Raw genomic sequence first — 18,928 nt, 5'->3', positions numbered from 1 at the left:
GGTATATTTGCACAGCCTGAATTTTACTTGGTCACGAAACCCCTTCAACCGGAACTCCCCAAAAGTTCCGTATGGGTGAATTATGTAAACCTACAACAATATCTAAAAAATAAGTTCTAAACAAAATTTGTTGAACGCACATCTCAGCCGCAGGTACTCGCTGTTCCTCTTGCCTAAACGCCACACTGAGTTGCTGGACAGGGAGACGACAGGGCGCCGAAACAAGTCCGCTAATTAACATAGTCTCATAATTAACATCATCTAGCTAGCTTACTTGCCTGCGTTCACTCTCCGAGCCACAATATTGATGGCTTTCTACTTTGCTGCTATTCATCTTTGAATGATTATAATCCCAACACTATTAGTTCCGAACCAGTTGTATTTATTAGTAGGGTATATTTTTGATGTGACAGTAAACAGAGGTCACAACACCGGAAGTAAATTAACCCGAGGGGGGCATGGCTACAAAATAGTGTTGCCAAATGGGAAATGTTTTCTGAGTTCTTTGCATGCATGTTGCAGAAATAATTTTACTTTGCACTGCAGCCAGAGCGGTCTGGGTCACAGAGCATTATATGCATTATATGCAAAATGCCCGGCGTTCTCTGCACAAAAACAATCCACGTCTTTACAGAGAGAACGCACAACGGGCCTGAGCTAGCTAACGTTAGCGTTGTATTAGCTAATGCTAATTTATCCAGTTAATCTGAAAGACTGTGCTAGCTGCTTATTTTATTGTATCAATGCCGTTTAATGACCTTGTCCCAATGTAGATACTGATCTCTTATCAGTACAATGTGTGTCAAATCATCCCATAAGTCATGACGTAATATGACCCTACCTAGTGTGCCTCTGCTTGGCTCGCCAGTGTCTGACCATGTCTGTGACCCAGACCGCTCTGGCTGCAGTGCCCTCTGCTGGTTGTTCAGGAGAGTGTGTGGGTCACATTTATTTGTGCCTCTGGTTTGTGGTAGGAATGTCTCATCGACACAAAAGCAAAAAAGCGATCCACATATGCAAATTCAATACAAATACAAAATCAAGCATATTTATATTAAAATCTCAAAAATATATTTACAAATACACGTTTATTTATACAAATTCTTGGTTTATTTGTATGTCATATTTTTATATTTATACATTTTGTTTGTATATTTCAAATCTCAAAAATATATTTACAAATACGCGTTTATTTAAAGAAATGTTTTATTTATTTATATATCACATTTGTATTTGTATTTTTATTAAAATATGCATATGTATTACATCATATTGATATATATTATATATATATATATATATAAGCTGATGTGAGACAATTCTACTTCCATAAGAAACATTTTGGCGGCTCACGGCCCAACATTGGGCCTTATGGTTAAGAAACACTGATCTGGACCATTCTGTAGAGCTTTCTTCATCTCCTGCTGCCTTTCTGATGTCCAATCCAGGGAGACAATGGTGCGCCTTCAGAGTGAAAACAAGATGCTGTGTGTCCAGGAGGAAACTTACAGGCAGAAAGTAGTGGAGGTGCAGGCTGAGCTCGAGGGGGCTCAGCGCAGCAAGAATGCTCTAGAAACCCAAAACAGGTAGGTGACAGCCTGCCATCAACCTACATAGTGGGAAAAACAAATCCTCCTCCCTCCATGCTGCCATATTGTGTGTTCCTTGACATTAAGATGGGTGTTATACGGAGGGTAGGAGTGCTATCTGCCTAAATGTCAACTCACCCTCTGGACTGTGTGGGCTGGACCGGAGGACAGACAGCAGAAAGCCAGATTGTCTCTTGTTTCTGAGCGTGCATCTGAGTGTGTTTACATGCCTGCGGGCATGTGGACATGTGGGTGGACTGAGTGTGTGTGCGTGTGCGGCCAGGCAACACCAGGCCCAGGGTGTGGGAAGCATCCTCACTAACAGGAGGAGAGGAGTGGAGTGAGCATGCTCAGTAAAGCGCAGCGCCGCATGGCCCGGCAACACACAGATGCACAAGGATCAACACTTCCCCCTACTTGTATTCCTCCCACACTTTTAACTTTCAGTCCTCCTCTCATCCCTCTACAACAATTGTTCTGTCTCTTCAGGCTACAACAGCAGCAGATCTCGGAGCTGCGTTCTCAGGTGGAGGAGCTCCAGAAAGCACTTCAGGACCAAGGCAGCAAAGCTGAGGATGTGAGTTGCGGTCGGCTTGTTTCTCCTCCGTTCTCTCCTGTCCCTCTTCTTGCACCAAACAGATCAAGTGCTGATTTTATTGGAGTAGTATTTGCTTACATATGTTGGACTGTGTGATAGGGATGTGTATCTTATAATAACTGACGATTCGATTTCGGATTCTCAATTTGAACCGATTCTCAAAAAATGTCTTTTGGTATAAAAATTATAAAACATTTTCAAAACCAGTTACATTTTAGAAAAACTCCGTGGCTAAAAACTATACAGTGTAATGTAATCATCATATATAATAATAATAATGCAAGTAACCATTTAAAAGGTAATACACATTTATTTCTCATTACTATAGAATGTTTTATCATTGGAAGGTAAATACTTGATCCTAAATAAATAAACAAAAAAATAACGTGGGCTCATTTCTCTAAGCGAAAATGTAACGTAAATAAATATTAAACAATTAAAATTAAAAAAGATAAATAAAGCTCCTCTTGGCTGCTGACGAAGATGTCTTACAAAAAAGTATTTTTTTCTGGGGCAGTGGGCTCAGTTGGTAGAGCTGCCATGCCAGCAACTTGAGGGTGATTCCAGCTTTCGCCATCCTAGTCACTGCTGTTGTCCTTGGGCAAGACACTTTACCCACCTGCTCCCACACTGGTTTAAATGTACATAATGGGTTTCACTATGTAAAGTGCTTTGAGTCTCTAGAAAAAAGTGTTATATAAATATAATTCACTTCACTTGAAAATGTGTTCTTTAAAAAGAATGTGGTTATTTTTTATTTTTTATTATTTAAAGATTTTTGAAAATGTTGAATCAATTTAAGATTGGATGTGAATTGATTTTTTTTGGTCAGCACCCCTACCTTGTGATGATACATTCACAATTTAAATCATAACAGAATAAAAGGAAAATGGAAAAATATTAAAATTAAATTAAAAAAAAACATTTATTCATTGCTTTTTGAATCTTCAAATCTGACATCCTATGATGTTCTTATTTCCCCCCACATGACTAAATTCCATTCTAGCACCCCTCTAAAGGTTTTGTAAGATACCCTATATGAATGTAATACAGAAGCCATAAAAAAACAATAAGACAAATGATAGGCAAAGAGTTGCTTAGTGTCCCTGCAAAGACCTTGTGCTTGATGGCAGCCTTTTTTTCAGCTTATTTTGCTCAAACTTGACACATGCTAGTCGGTTCTTTAGAAGTGTGTACCAAATTCTGTGGTGATTATTCACATTTGACATGAGTTCAACCTATAAAGTATGCTAATAATAGCAGCACTATGTGATGCTTTTGTCAGAACATAACACAGGCAGCAGAATAAGAGTGCACAAAAGTTTTGGCCTATTAATAACCATGGTTGAAAAAACATTTTCCAGTACTGACTTGTTTTTCAATATTTAACACCCTAAACTGAATTGTGTTGATTTAAAATACACATAATTGATAACATTTCAGCAAGCATGCTCTACAAACACAAGAGAACTGATTGCTTTATGAGTTTAAGTGCTTGCTGTACGTTGAAACATGTAGCGTGTGGAAATGGAAGCCGTGCTTGCTGTGGTGATTCACTGTTAACGCCTGCCCCTCTTCTGTCTGTCTCTCCCCGCCTGCCCCACCGAACAACTCTGCCAAAATCAGGCCATCGTAAGTACGGCCCACCCTCTGTCCAACTGGCCTGTGATTGATTCTCTTTGACAGCTTCTAACACACAACTTTTACTTTGTGCGTGTGTGCGTGCCTTCCCTTAAAATGAGGTGACCGTTTAATGTGTTTTTTCCCTTTTGTTGTTCATACAGTCCTCTTTACTGAAGAAGAAGCTTGAGGAGCATTTGTGAGTACTCTGTGATTTACTGCAGATATTATCATCCACTCACATTTCCAGATAAATGTATGGAATTTCAGGGAGAAGCTCCATGAAGCCCACACTGACCTCCAGAAGAAGAGAGAGGTCATTGATGAGCTGGAGCCCAGAGTGGACAGCAACAGTTGAGTCCTAGAATATGTTTTACTGCTTCAGTACAGAAAACATGTTTTGTTTGTACTTGGCTGAGCCCCTTTTGACCTGTGTGTGGCTCTCAGTGGCAAAGAAGATAGATGAGCTCCAGGAGATCTTGCGGAAGAAGGATGAGGACATGAAGCAGATGGAGGAGCGATGCAAGCGTTATGTGGAGAAGGCAAATACGGTCCGTCTGTTTTTATAGGTACTGGCATTACTTTACCCTAACAAAATGTGTGTGTAGGTGATCAAGACACTTGGTCCTCAACAACAGCCAGTCACTGTGAGTCCTGATATTCTGGCCCTGAAGAACCAGCTGACAGAGAAAGAGAGAAAAATCCAGCACCTGGAGGTATGAAGCTTATTCTTTTAATAAAACAAACAGTGGAGTATAAAACACCAACATGAACAACATTACCTATGTGCACATGCACAGATTTAATCAGATTAACCAGAATAAAAATGCTTCATGTATACGCGTTTTTCTGAATTTTCTGACCCGATCACACAGGTTCGGATCAAAATTTAATTCCGATCGAGACGGGTGGTTTATGCCGAAAGTCATTCGGATTGTAGCGCATGAAAACACATCTTCAATTAATCATAGTTTATTTATATAGCCCTTAATCTTCCAAAATTTGGGTTGGAATGATCCTACTGCGCATGCCTTTGATGTCAGATATACTTTGGTGGTGGAGGTGGGACTAAAATAGTCTCAGAATGAAGCGATTGTCTTGCTGCTGTCTCCCCCCGTTCAACATGTACAGACGTAGTGTTATATGCTGTTGAGTTTGTTACTTTAAAACCAGACTAGCTAAAACAAAAGTATGGTCTGGAGTGTCATGTGTCCATGTAACAATAAAAGAAGGGATGCAGTTATCGTCTTAACGAGCTGTTTTATTCACAACATCACAGCTACTCCAAGTGCTAACTGCTAGCCTCAAACACATACAAAGAACGTCGTAACATGGAGACGCACCGCAACCTGTACATAATTGCAACATAAAAAGCACAGAACATTTCAAAAGAGAGGTAAAACGAAAGTAGCGAACAGAAAAAAACAATTATAAATACCATGATCATGTCGGACAAGCAGAAATGCACAAGCCATGTTTGTTTACAGTGAAAGTCACTGCTTAGTCAGCACCTGCAGTGAGCAAACTCGTCCAAAAGATGGCGCAATAACACACCTTTCTGTTTATGTAGGGTTCTGCGCATGTCAAAGTAAAGTATTTAAGGTGTGAGGCATGAAAATGCACATCATAATCAGATATTTTCAGGGTCCATGTACACAGGTACATTCTAATCCGAATAATGATCAGATTAAATAAACGTTGTTCATGTACACGTGGTAATATTCTATCCAACATACAGTACATCTATGCTCCTGCTTCACAATTTGGACAGAAGTACAGTGGAACCTCTATTTACGAACTTCAATGGTTCTTGAACAGGGTTCGTAAATGGAAAAGTTTGTATAGTGAGGCAAATTTCTATGCATAAAGCCTCAACAAAAGTCCAAATTTGAATGAAGGTTTGTACATTTTTAACTATAGAAGGGCGATATGGCAAAAATATGATGAAGATTATTTTTTTCATACCATCCGATCTCGATCAATATCAAAAACATTTTTTTATTAAAGGCGGATTGTATCGTGCCGGATTATACGGAGTACCGTTGCATCCCTACTGTTTACTACTGCAGTATCTTGAAACAAACATTTCCTCCATGTTTGATGGAGGTGATGTATACTAACAGCTGACAACTGTCATTTTGTTCATATATATATATACAATACAATCACAAAGACATGTGAGTGCCTGCGAGTCCGCATTCAGGGCAGGATTACTGCACACCACAATGTAAAGTCAACCGGTGAGACTGAAATGTGTCACTTAAGTCGCAGCTCCTTCTAAATGCTGCGTTTCAACTTCTATGCTAGTGTTAGTCCATCCATCTAACCATCTTCTTCCACTTACCCGAGGTCAGGTCGCGGGGGCAGCGACCTAAACAGGGAAGCCCAGACTTCCCTCTCCCCAGCCACTTCGTCCAACTTCTCCCGGGGGATCCCGAGGCGTTCCCAGGCCAACCGAGAGACATAGTCTTCTTCTTCCGCTTATCCGAGGTCAGGTCACGGGGGCAGCGACCTAAGCAGGGAAGCCCAGACTTCCCTCTCCCCAGCCACTTCGTCCATCTTCTCCCGGGGGATCCCCAGGCGTTCCCAGGCCAACCGAGAGACATAGTCTTCCCAACGTGTCTACCGGTCGGACGTGCCCTAAACACCTCCCTAGGGAGGCGTTCGGGTGGCATCTTGACCAGATGCCCGAACCACCTCATCTGGCTCCTCTTAATGTGGAGGAGCAGCGGCTTTACTTTTAGTTCCTCCCGGATGACAGATCTTCTCTCCCTATCTCCAAAGGAGAGCCCTGCCACCTGGCGGAGGAAACTAATTTCGGCTGCCTGTAGCCATGATCTTGTCCTTTCGGTCATAACCCAAAGCTCATGACCATAGGTGAGGATGGGAACGTAGATCAACCCGACCGGTAAATGGAGAGCTTTGCCTTCTGACTGAGCTCCTTCTTCACCCCAACGGATCGATACAGCGTCCGCATTACTGAAGACGCCGCCTGTCAATCTCTCGATCCACTCTTCCCTCACTCGTGAACAAGACTCCGAGGTACTTGAACTCCTCCACTTGGGGCAAGATCTCTACCCCAACCCGGAGATGGCACTCCACCCTTTTTCGGGGGAGAACCATGGACTCAGACTTGGAGGTGCTGATTCTCATTCCAGTCACTTCACACTCTGCGAACCGATCCAGTGAGAGCTGAAGACCCTGGCCAGAAGAAGCCATCAGGATTACATCATCTGTAAAAAGCAGAGACCTAATCCTGTAGCCACCAAACCGGATCTCCTCAACGCCCTGACTGCGCTGAGAAATTCTGTCCATAAAAGTTCTGAACAGAATCGGTGACAAAGGGCAGCCTTGGCAGAGTCCAATCCTCATTGGAAACGGGTCCGACTTACTGCCGGCAATGCGGACCAAGCTCTGACACTAAACATACAGGGAGCGGACCGCCACAATCATACTTTCTAGCACTCCCGACAGGACTTCCCAGAGGACACGGTCGAATGCCTTCTCCAAGTCCACAAATTTGACTGGTTGGGCAAACTCCCATGCACCCTCAAGGATCCTGCCGAGAGTATAGAGCTGGTCCACAGTTCCATGACCAGGACGAAAACCACACTGTTCCTCCTGAATCCGAGGTTCGACTACCCGGCGTAGCCTCCTCTCCAGTACACCTGAATAGACCTTACCGGGAAGACTGAGGAGTGTGATCCCACGATAGTTGGAACACACCCTCCGGTTCCCCTTCTTAAAGGGCGACTAGTGTTAGTCATATTTCTTAATTTAGTTTTCCTGGGCTGCACTTCCAGCTATGTAAGGGGAAGAGTTACAACGCTGATTGAACATTAATTACGCCGTGGCGAGCCTGATTTTTGCGACGGTAAGGCAGGCAAGGCAAGGCAACTTTATTTGTATAGCGCTTTTCATACACAAGGCAGACTCAAAGTGCTTCACAGACAACAAAGTGAAATGAAAGAAAATAAAAGCAAAATTAAAATGCAGACAATAAAAATAAAAACAGTGCAGACGTTAAAAGTTAAAAGATTAAAAGATTTAGCTGAAAGCTAAGGTGAACATAAAAGTCTTCAGTCTAGTTTTAAAAGTAGTGAGAGTGGACGGTGGAACAGGAGGTCGCGCACACACACGTTCACAGAAAATCACACGTTCACAGACACACACAAGATCATGGTCAATAAAGGCAGATTGTTCCGTGCAGGATAATACCCAGCAATGTTGCTTCTCTTCTGTTTACTATTGCGGTGTCTTCTAACAGACATTTCCGCCATGTTTGATTGAGGTAAAAATGCTATCAGTTGATCCGCATGATAGAATCATATCAACGATCACGATCGCCCTTTGAACACAATGTAAAGTGCTTTTACAGGAGTGTTTCTTAACCATTGTTGGGCCACCAACAAAATATTTGTTTCTCAGCTGTGGTCCATATGGGCCACAGTAGTTGTAATACACATTTTCACCACTTGACAATATCAAACAGAAGAAGTCTGGAGCTAAAGTCATAAAGAAGTTTTCTTAAAGCGTAAAAATTATGGCTAAATTGTGAAGCCGTATTTTCATTTACATTTTGAATTTATTAACAGTTAAAACATCCATCCATACATCCATTTTCTACAGCTTGTCCCTTTTTTGGGGTCGCTGCATTCGGGCGGAAGGCGGTGTACACCCTGGACAAGTCTCCATCTCATCACAGGGCCAACACAGATAGACAGACAACATTCGCACTCACATTCACACACACATTCATTATTATTTATTTATTTATCACAACATAATTGCATGTAAATGTATTTTTTTATAGTTTATCATATCAAAATATTTTATTTCATGGGGTATTACAAAATATCACATTGCTACTGCATTATTGGGGTTACAAAAAAAATCATAATTAGGTTGTTTTCCCACAATCAGTCAGCCTTGGTTTTTACTTTTGTTGATAATTAAATAAGTACCGTCATGGACCCACTAGATAATTAAATAAGTACCGTCATGGACCCACTATCTTTTGAAGCTAGCTCTCAATCTTTGCTGTTATAATATAGATAAAGAAAAGAAGAAAAAGATGAAGAAAATATTTTGCGCCCCTCCACTCTCCGCCGTGACTAGATAATCTGTCTATAAAATTGTTATAACATTACACGCTTATTATCATTCAAGGAAACAACACACCGGTCTTTCCTGGTCTCCCATCGTGGTTACAGTGAAGCCAAGTGCTACATACGATTTGTGATATTCTGGCACGGGAATAAAGCATGTTCTCCAAGGACACACACGCCTCCCTGGCCATGCAACGCGCCCCCTCCAGGAGGGCCCGCCCCACTATTTGTTTGGGACTGGGCTAAACAGACTCATAACTTTTTGGTGAATTTACAAAACTGAAACCCATACAAATATGCATGAAAACACTCTACCGACATCACACATGGGGCAATGTAGTAAGTAACAATTGTTTTAGTTATATTGTAAAACTTACAAACGTTGCTTGCAGTGATGAACGAAGAATCCATACAAGTAGAAGCGCTACGAGCGATTAGAAAATGAAAAGGCACTTATACTTCCGGTTCAAAGCTTTTAAATAGCAGGAAACACTATAACCATTCACCTAGCAGCACCTGCAGCGAGCAAACTCGTCCAAAAGATAGCGCCATAGCACAAACATTGAGTTTGAGTTTATTTCGAACATGCAAGCATACAACATGATACATCACAATTTCCAGTTTCTCTTTTCAACATGTTCGAAAAGGAGTAGGAAGAAGCAGAGCTTATTTAATCCTACCCCTTTTCTTTTACATAACAGTTGCTAAACTTTTTTGTTCACTTCCTGTTCTCAATTTATTCACAATGTACTCCATAAGTAATCGCAATACAAATAAATAAATAAATAATAATTGGTGAAGTAAGTTACATTTCATATGATGAGATAAGTAAGATTATTATTAGTGAAAGAATGGATGAATTAAATAAATTCCAAACGTTTATCATGGTTCTTCTTCTTTGTACTTTGTAAACACTTTAAGTTTGAAGAGTTTCTTGAAGTGGATCATATTAGTACATTGTTTGATTGCTTTCAATCAATCAATCAATGTTTATTTATATAGCCCTAAATCACAAGTGTCTCAAAGGGCTTTGCTTAATCCATTCCATAATTGAATTCCACATAGTGATATACTGAAGGTCTTAAGTGTTGTACGTGCGTACAAATGTTTTAAATTACATTTTCCTCTAAGATTATATTTCTCCTCTTTTTTTGAGAAGAATTGTTGTATATTCTTGGCTAGCAGGTTATAGTTTGCTTTGTGTATAATTTTAGCTGTTTGCAAATTCACTATGTCGTGGAATTTCAGTATCTTTGATTCAATAAATAAAGGATTTGTATGTTCTCTATATCCAACATTATGTATTATTCTAACTGATCTTTTTTGTAACACTGTTAATGAATGAAGTGTATTTTTGTAATTATTTCCCCATATTTCTACACAGTAACTCAGATATGGTAACACTAGTGAGCAGTAGAGAATATGAAGTGATTTTTTGTGTAGAACATGTTTTGCTTTATTCATTATTGACGTGTTTCTTGCTACTTTATGTTGTATATTTTTTACGTGAGATTTCCAGTTCAATTTATCATCAATCATTATACCTAGAAATTTGGTTTCATTTACTCTTTCAATTTCTTTTCCGTCTATTTGTATTTGTGTTTGACTTTCTCTTCTACTGTTACCAAATAGCATTATTTTAGTTTTACTGAGATTCAACGATAGTCTGTTTTTGTCAAACCATCTTTTTAATTTGTTAATTTCTTCTGTTATTATTTGTATTAACTTCTGTGTGTTCTCTCCTGAACAAAACACTGTTGTATCATCCGCAAATAGTACTAACTTTAAATCTTTTGTAACTTTACAAATGTCATTTATATAGAGATCGAATAATTTAGGTCCTAGTATTGATCCCTGAGGTACACCACAGGATATATTTAGCGTTGTAGACGTGTGTTCGCCTAGCTTCACGTATTGTTTCCTGTTCGTTAGATAACTTATTATCCAGTTTAAGACTAACCCTCTGATGCCATATCGTTCTAGTTTTTTGATTAAAATATTGTGATTAATAGTGTCAAATGCTTTAGTTAGATCCATGAACACTGCTGCTGCACATTTTTTTCATTATACCTAGAAATTTGGTTTAATTTACTCTTTCAATTTCTTTTCCGTCTATTTGTATTTGTGTTTGACTTTCTCTTCCACTGTTACCAAATAGCATTATTTTAGTTTTACTGAGATTCAACGATAGTCTGTTTTTGTCAAACCATCTTTTTAATTTGTTAATTTCTTCTGTTATTATTTGTATTAACTTCTGTGTGTTCTCTCCTGAACAAAACACTGTTGTATCATCCGCAAATAGTACTAACTTTAAATCTTTTGTAACTTTACAAATGTCATTTATATAGAGATTGAATAATTTAGGTCCTAGTATTGATCCCTGAGGTACACCACAGGATATATTTAGCGTTGTAGACGTGTGTTCGCCTAGCTTCACGTATTGTTTCCTGTTCGTTAGATAACTTATTATCCAGTTTAAGACTAATCCTCTGATGCCATATCGTTCTAGTTTTTTGATTAAAATATTGTGATTAAGAGTGTCAAATGCTTTAGTTAGATCCATGAACACTGCTGCTGCACATTTTTTACTATCTATTGCATTGGTAATTTCTTCTGTAATTTAAATTAAAGCCATTGAAGTTGAAACATTAGCTCTGTATCCATATTGGTTCTCTTCGAGTATTCTATTTTTATTTATGAAACTCTCTAATCTGTTATTGAACAGTTTTTCAATGATTTTAGAAAATTGTGGAAGTAAAGAAACAGGTCTATAATTTGTAAATTGATGTTTGTCTCCAGTTTTATAAATTGGTGCAACTTTAGCTATTTTCATTTTGTTTGGAAAAGTACTTGTTTGAAATGATAGGTTACTAATATACATTAATGGTCCTGAGATCTCTTCTATAACCTTTTTTATCGTTTCCATATCAATTCCGTTACAATCAGTTGAAGTCTTAGATTTACATTTTTTCACGATTGTAACTATTTCCTCCTGTGTCACATTACTGAGGAACATGGAGTTGGGATTTCGCTCTATGGTATCATTATAGTCCTCGATTGAAACTGGGTCTGGAATCCTTTCTTCCAATTTTGGTCTAATATTTACAAAATAATTATTGAAGCTTTCAACTACTTCCTTTATGTTGTCATTTATTTTATTTTCGTCTAAGAAGTATTGGGGGTAGTCCCTCTTTGTGCCATTTTTGATAATGCTATTAAGGATGCCCCATGCTGCTCTCATGTTATTTTTGTTCCTATCCAATAATTCACTGTAATATTCTTTTCTACATGATCGTAGTATGTCTGTTAACTTGTTTTTATACTTTTTGTACTTAATTTCTGCCTCTGTAGTTTTTTGTGCTATAAATTTCCTATATAGTGTATTCTTCTTCTTACAAGCATTTTTTCATCCTTTTGTCATCCATGGTTGATTATTCTTTCTCTGTTTATTACTGAGTTGTATCCATGGACAATGTTTGTCATAAAGTATTATGAACTTGTATAAGAAATGTTCATATGCTTCATCAACCTCTTTTTCATTATACACATTGTCCCAATCTTGCTTTTGTAGCTCAATTTTGAAGGCAATCATCCTCTTCTCTGTGCACAGTCTTCGGAATGTCCTTTTGTCTTCCATGTTCTTCTTGTAGTTTCCATCATATATTGTAAAAACTGGCAGATGATCACTAATGTCGGTTATAAGTAGACCACTTGTAGTGTTATTATCAAAATCATTGGTAAAAATATTATCAATAAGCGTGGCACAGTGCTGTGATTCTGCTTGGCTTTGTGATTTTAGGATATAAACTGATGCTGTACATTGTATCAATTAAGTCATCAATAGACTTTTGCTTGTTAGGGTTCAATAAGTCAATATTAAATTCACCACATAGGAACATTATTCTTTGACCATTGTCCATGTAAGTTGCTTTCATCCATTCTTCAAATGTTTCTATACTTGACTTAGGTGATCTATATATACAACTAATGAAAATGTTTTTGCTTTTTTCCTGACATATTTCAATGGTTATACATTCTAAGATATTATCTATAGCAAATGACATGTTTTTTACCACTTTGTAGTTCAGGTTCTTCATCACGTACACAGCTACTCCTCCTCCATTTTTGTTGGTTCTTTTGATGTAGTTTAGTTCATATCCTTCCAGATCAAAATCTATTCCTTTTTTATCATCAATCCATGTTTCTGTGACAGCAATCACTTTGAAGGGTTCGTTGATGTGTTCCAAAAAGTTCTTAATGTTGTTGTAATTTGCATACAAGCTTCTGCTATTAAAATGAATAATCGACAATTTGTTATCACATTCAATGTTGCTATTATATTGATCATCTGTATAATAAAAACAATTATTACTGATGTGGGAGAAAAAATTTGTATCTGGATCTATATCATTTTCCAAATCCTGGTTTTTGTGATCTTTGTTGCAGAAATTTTTTAGTTCCATATTTTCTTGTTCAACAATCTTTGATGTTGTTTCAATAATCTCTATAAGTGTAGGTGGATGCAATCCCGAATGTAGGTCCTCTTGTTTAGTCGTCCCTTGGAACAAAGTAGTGTCGATGCTGGGTGTTTGTTTTCTGTCAGAGTCCATTATCATCGTTGTTGTGGAAGCTGTTTCAACTTTAAAAATTGTCCAGGTCCTTGATGTCATGGACAACAATTACTCTTGCTTCTGGACCTCCATTCAGCTTGATGTAGATTTTACAGGTGGCGCTCCAAGTTCCCTGGATTTTCCCTCCTTTCTCAAGTCGCGTGCTTTCTTGGCGATTCCAGCATTACGTTTTGTGAGATGCTCATTCATGTACACATTTGTTCCCTTCAGCTTCTTTCCCTGTCTCAGCAGTGCCATTTTAGATTTTCTGTTTACGAGTTTCACAAGCACGACTGGAGTGGCGTTGTTGTTTCTTCCGTTCAGTGGGATGCATGTTTCGATGGTATTAATGTAATTTTCAATTTCCTTTAATTGCAGAAAGTTGACCACTTGCTGTTCTGCTGAGACCATATCCATTTCATCTGGTTCACCTTCATTATTCACAGCTTTCGCATAGGATCTTGGTTTAATTCGGTGCCCTGTCACAATGATATCATTCATTCGTTTGTCCTGATCCATTTCATCTATGATATTCCTCAGCATGTTGTTGTCTTCTTGAAAGATCTTCATTTGTTTGCTCATTTCAGTGGCTTCATTATTTCTTCTGTTCTGAGATTGCAGATTTTCTATATTTTGCTGCAGACTTTTCACATCTTGTTGGTGTTCTGCTGTTACTTTTCTCAGATATTCTTTCATTTCTTTCATTTCTTCTTTCATTTCTTTCATTTCTTCTTTCATTTCGTTAAGTTTTTGTAGTATCGCTTCTTGATTCTCATCATGTCCTGTGTCCAACCTCAAATCTTGTTCCCAGTTGTGTTCTGTGTCAGTTGACCCCGAACGTTTCGGGATTTCAATCTTTCTTTTACCTTTTCGCATCGCGGCAGTCGCTGACGTCAGGGCCTCTGTATCTTAACGGCAGTTGCTTCTTTGGCGACTTGCGGCACTTTAACTTGTTTTTTCCAACAATTTCGTATCTTGCGCCGTTCAGAGATCAATTTGAGGTGTCAGCCTGTCAACTTATATCACTCTGCGACGTCGGGATCACTTTAAAACAGCTGTAAACTCGCCGTAGCTTTTGGTTGCTAGGCAACCGCTTTGAGCTGCGGCAAGGCTCCTTTGGCTTGAGGCTAACGGCTCTTCCAACTCGCCTTATTTCAGCGTATCAGTGCCTCTCTACTGTCCAAAATCAGATCGAAGATGCCAGGTGACTCTCCTGTGGCTGTGATCGCAAATCAGTGGTCAAAATCTTCAGATTTAACAAAAAACTCCGGTAGCAGAAGCGGAGCCTTATTCTTTTGCGTCCTTTCTCATTGACAGGAAGTGACGAACATTAACGTATGTGTTTTATGAAAACTATTTGCATTATGGCCGTCAGCGAAGAAAATTCCATAAATTAGTCGCACTGTTTTATAAGCCGCAGGATTCAAAGCATAGGGAAAAAGTAGCGACTTATAGTCCGGAATTTACCTTATATGCTGTGAAGTTGTTTTAAATATACATACTGCAACCTAATATGCGATTGGCCTCCAAAATCCTGATTGTGTCAAGTCAATTATAATTACTTAACAAGTGACACTTTCCACCCAAGTATCACACTCCTTAAATATAAAGTCAACAAGCTTTCATTTTAAAGCAGTTCTTCCCATAACAGCAAAAATATTATTTGACAGTCAAACTGTTGCCGTAATAAAACCTTGAACGTACAGAAAGTCAAAAGTGGGAGTAAAAGTTACTAAAAAACACAAACTTTGTTGCATCACTTTACAGGTGGAGTCACACAAGTTAGACCATCCAAACACCACCTTAATTAGCCATGGTACATGTATATACATTATAGTATACTGCTTTGTAGGAATGTTTTTTTCTTCTTGCTTGGCCTTACTAGTAGAATACTGTATGTGTGGTGAAGGCCAAAGAAATAGTGGAACATGAGCAGATTGAGTTGGTTGGAATGAAGTGAGGTCTCTGACAGCAGTTTCTTTTCAAATAATATTAAAAAACGTGTGAGTACTAGTACTTGCACAATATGCTAATATGTCGTGACCTCATTTGAACTTCAGAGTTAAGGGTCGTTTTTGATATTTAGCTTCAATTCCTAATTGTAAATGATACATGTACAATAGTCTTGCAGCTCACGTGTGTTATTTTCAGCATGACTATGAGAAGAGCAGATCCAGACATGACCAGGAAGAGAAGCTCATCATCAGTGCTTGGTACAACATGGTGAGTCATCTCAGCTCTTCACACAAACACTAACTGTGTCGTCTAAAAGTTTTTGTTGTTGTCGTTGGTCCACAGCATAAGCAGTTTGTGAACTCAATTGGTTCCACGACTGGGCTCTTAACTCAAAACACTCGTATCTCAAATCATCACCATCAAAATCTATTTCATCTGTGCTCCAAAAGCAGCACTTTTTAACATGAAACATGCCTTTCAAGAAGAAAAACTAACTTTTATTGTTTGAAAAACAACACAATAGTTGTGTGAAATAATGTAATAATATAGTTCACTATTTTAATAGAGCTGAGAATCTCTGGGCACCTTACGATTCGATTCAGAATCCAACACAATTCTCGTATATAAATTGTAGTATTGTAAAACATTTTCAAAACAGGTTAAAAAAGCTCCATTTGGCTGCTGACGTACGACTTACATGTGCACTGTTGGCCTAAAAAAAATTATTTTATGAATGTTTTTTTCATTATTATTACTTACAAAAATCATATGATGTTAATCAATCCTGATAAAAGAAAATGGAGCAATCTTCACTCCAACCCAATCAAGACTTAGGATAGAGATACAATACTGAAAAAAATAGAAATAAATTTTAAAAACTCAATATTAAAATCAATGTTTGTTTTTAATCCAAAATGTTTTTGTTTTTTTCTTCTATCGACTGTTCTGGAAAATTATGAATCAATTTAGAATCGCAATGAATAAAAATCGTGATTTGGATGTAATTGATTTTTTGAGCACACCTAATAATGACCTCTATTGTTACCATTACCGTATTTTCCGCACTATAAGGCGCAGCGGATTATAAGGCGCACCTTCAATGAATGGCATATTTTAAAACTTTGTATATATATATAAGGCGCACCGCATTATAAGGCGCATAGAATAGACGCTACAGTAGAGGCTGGGGTTACGTTATGCATCCATTAGATGGAGCTGCGCTAAACAACAAAACAGTCAAGATAGGTCAGTCAAACTTTATTAATAGATTACAAACCAGCGTTCTGACAACTCTGTTCACTCCCAAAATGAATAAACAGCTGTTTTATTATTTTCCCCGAGGTAAAGTCAGTGACGTGGTGGTTTGTTTATCTTTTAACAACAGCAAGGTATAACATGTAGTGCAACATTTATATCACATAGTTGAGGGGAACTTTTCCTCGATTCAATAAACGCGTAAAAACAGTGATACTTTTACGGTAAATCAAACGTTAGTGCAATCACAATATAGTAACACTTGAAATAGTACAGAGCAATAACAATATATAAATAACTCAACGTTGCTCAAATGTTAATGTCACACAAACACAACACACAAAATAAACATGTAAAGCTCACTTTATGAAGTTATTCCTCATCCACGAATCCCTCAAATTCTTCTTCTTCAGTGTCCGAATTAAACAGTTGGGCGAATACGACATCCAACATTAATCGAGTCAGTGTTGCTGCTGCTCTATTCCCGTGTTCTACTGCGTGACTGATCATCTTAAGTTTAAACTCTGCGTCGTAAGCGTGTCTCTTAATAGGAGCCATTTTGGGGTCTTTACACAAACAAACAAATGAAATGAAACGGCACGCCTCGCGCAGTCATATATCCCAGCATGCACCGCGCGCTTCTTCTTCTACGGGGGAAGATGAAGACGGGGGAAAAGGAAGTCGGCGGCTGCTTACCGTAGTTGCGATTGATTGGTTGATTGAAACTTTTACCTGTTGGGGGCTCAATATTGGTCCATATATAAGGTGCACCGGATTATAAGGCGCACTGTCAGCTTTTGACAAAATTGGAGGTTTTTAGGTGCGCCTTATAGTGCGGAAAATACGGTACTCTCCTTTCAAATGTACATCAATTAGATAAATAGGGAGATTGTAAGATTTTAATTGCTATGAATAAAAGGTTGTTTTGTGGATAGGAGATTAACTAGTACAATTCTCATTTCAATTGGTCCACAAAAAAACCTGAGATAATATATAGGCTTTTTTTAGTGTTTTGTATAATTCAAATTTTAGATTAAAAAAATATTCGCTGGTGGAGTCGCGGGGACAGCAGCCTAAGCAGAGACTTCCCTCTCACCGGCTACTTTATCTAACTCATCCCGAGGTGTTCCCTAGCCAGCCTGTAGACATAGTCTCCCCAACGTGTCCCGGGTGTTCCCCGTGGAATTGCCCTAAACACCTCCTCTGAGAAAAATAATGGACAAAAATATGTTGTCCTATTTTGTTTGTAGTGAAGTATATTTAGCTGCTTGGCATATTTTGACCTACATTGTGTTTTCTAAGGACAAATGTGAAGCATATCCTCTCCTTCTTATGACCTCCCTGAACTAAAAACTTTTTCCACGGTCACATTTAGTTGTTTTCTTTACTCAGGGAATGGCCTTGCAACATCGCGTGGCCGGCGAGAGGCTGAGCCCCTCCAACCAATCCATGTCCTTCTTGGCCCAGCAGAGGCTGGCGACCAACATCAGGAGAGGCCTGACTCGACCTCACCCCAGATAAAAACCTTCACATGCTTGAGGAAGGAACCAGAGAGAGAATGAGGTGATTTCTCATCACCTGAACTCCTCTTTTTCTGCCTTTATTTTTTTTTGGCGCACTAGCTGCTGATGCCCCCTAGTGGCTACACAAGGTACTGTGGCGAATTTCAACTGGAGTATGAAAAAAGGCTGTCTCACCTTTTTAAGGTGAAATGTACACTGTTTTTATTTCATCTTTTAATTTTTAACCCACTCTTAATACAAGTTTAGTTTTTTTTTAACATTATTTGGTCCTTAGAGGACCTTTTAAAATGAAACAGAACGCCTCATTAAAATATATGAACGTTGCCCCAATACCTCCAGATACACACTGTACAACCACTTGAATACACGGATTATATCTTTTTTTTGTTGTTGCTTCCTCTGATCATGTAAACTGCCTTTTTTGGACTCTATAAGTCTAGTCTTCACTTGAATAATATTATTCTCTTAAGAAGCACTTTCCCTTAACAGTAGCAGTGTTTAGTGCCTCGTAAGAGACACAAAATGCTTCCTGTGTGGTTGGAAAGGATGTATGGGATATGTTCAGTCATATTATTTAACATGTTCAATTATTTGAGTTTTTTAAATTAACTTCACTGCGAATTATTTTTCTCTCGCTATGTGAAACGGTGTGGGTTGAACCTAAATGCAC

The 18,928-nt window shown here is 38.5% G+C and overlaps 1 protein-coding gene across 1 annotated transcript in view; it reads left to right on the top strand.

The window, feature by feature from the left end:
• LOC133642777 (protein Hook homolog 2-like) overlaps window positions 1-18,928 on the top strand; it is a 49,598-nt gene that overhangs the window by 30,055 nt on the left and 615 nt on the right. The window contains exons 15-22 of the mRNA XM_062037161.1: window positions 1,449-1,586; window positions 2,079-2,166; window positions 3,972-4,006; window positions 4,078-4,160; window positions 4,255-4,358; window positions 4,416-4,523; window positions 15,677-15,748; window positions 18,128-18,928. The exon at window positions 18,128-18,928 is cut by the window's right edge and continues 615 nt beyond it. Of these exons, the coding sequence (XP_061893145.1) occupies window positions 1,449-1,586; window positions 2,079-2,166; window positions 3,972-4,006; window positions 4,078-4,160; window positions 4,255-4,358; window positions 4,416-4,523; window positions 15,677-15,748; window positions 18,128-18,256 (757 nt within the window). The 3' untranslated portion in view covers window positions 18,257-18,928. The remainder of the gene's footprint in view (window positions 1-1,448; window positions 1,587-2,078; window positions 2,167-3,971; window positions 4,007-4,077; window positions 4,161-4,254; window positions 4,359-4,415; window positions 4,524-15,676; window positions 15,749-18,127) is intronic.

This window comes from Entelurus aequoreus, linkage group LG25, assembly GCF_033978785.1.
Source record: "Entelurus aequoreus isolate RoL-2023_Sb linkage group LG25, RoL_Eaeq_v1.1, whole genome shotgun sequence".
NCBI classification, from domain to species: domain Eukaryota; kingdom Metazoa; phylum Chordata; class Actinopteri; order Syngnathiformes; family Syngnathidae; genus Entelurus; species Entelurus aequoreus.
The sequence above is the reverse complement of the archived record's forward strand: the minus strand, read 5'-3'. Positions and strand labels throughout refer to the sequence as shown.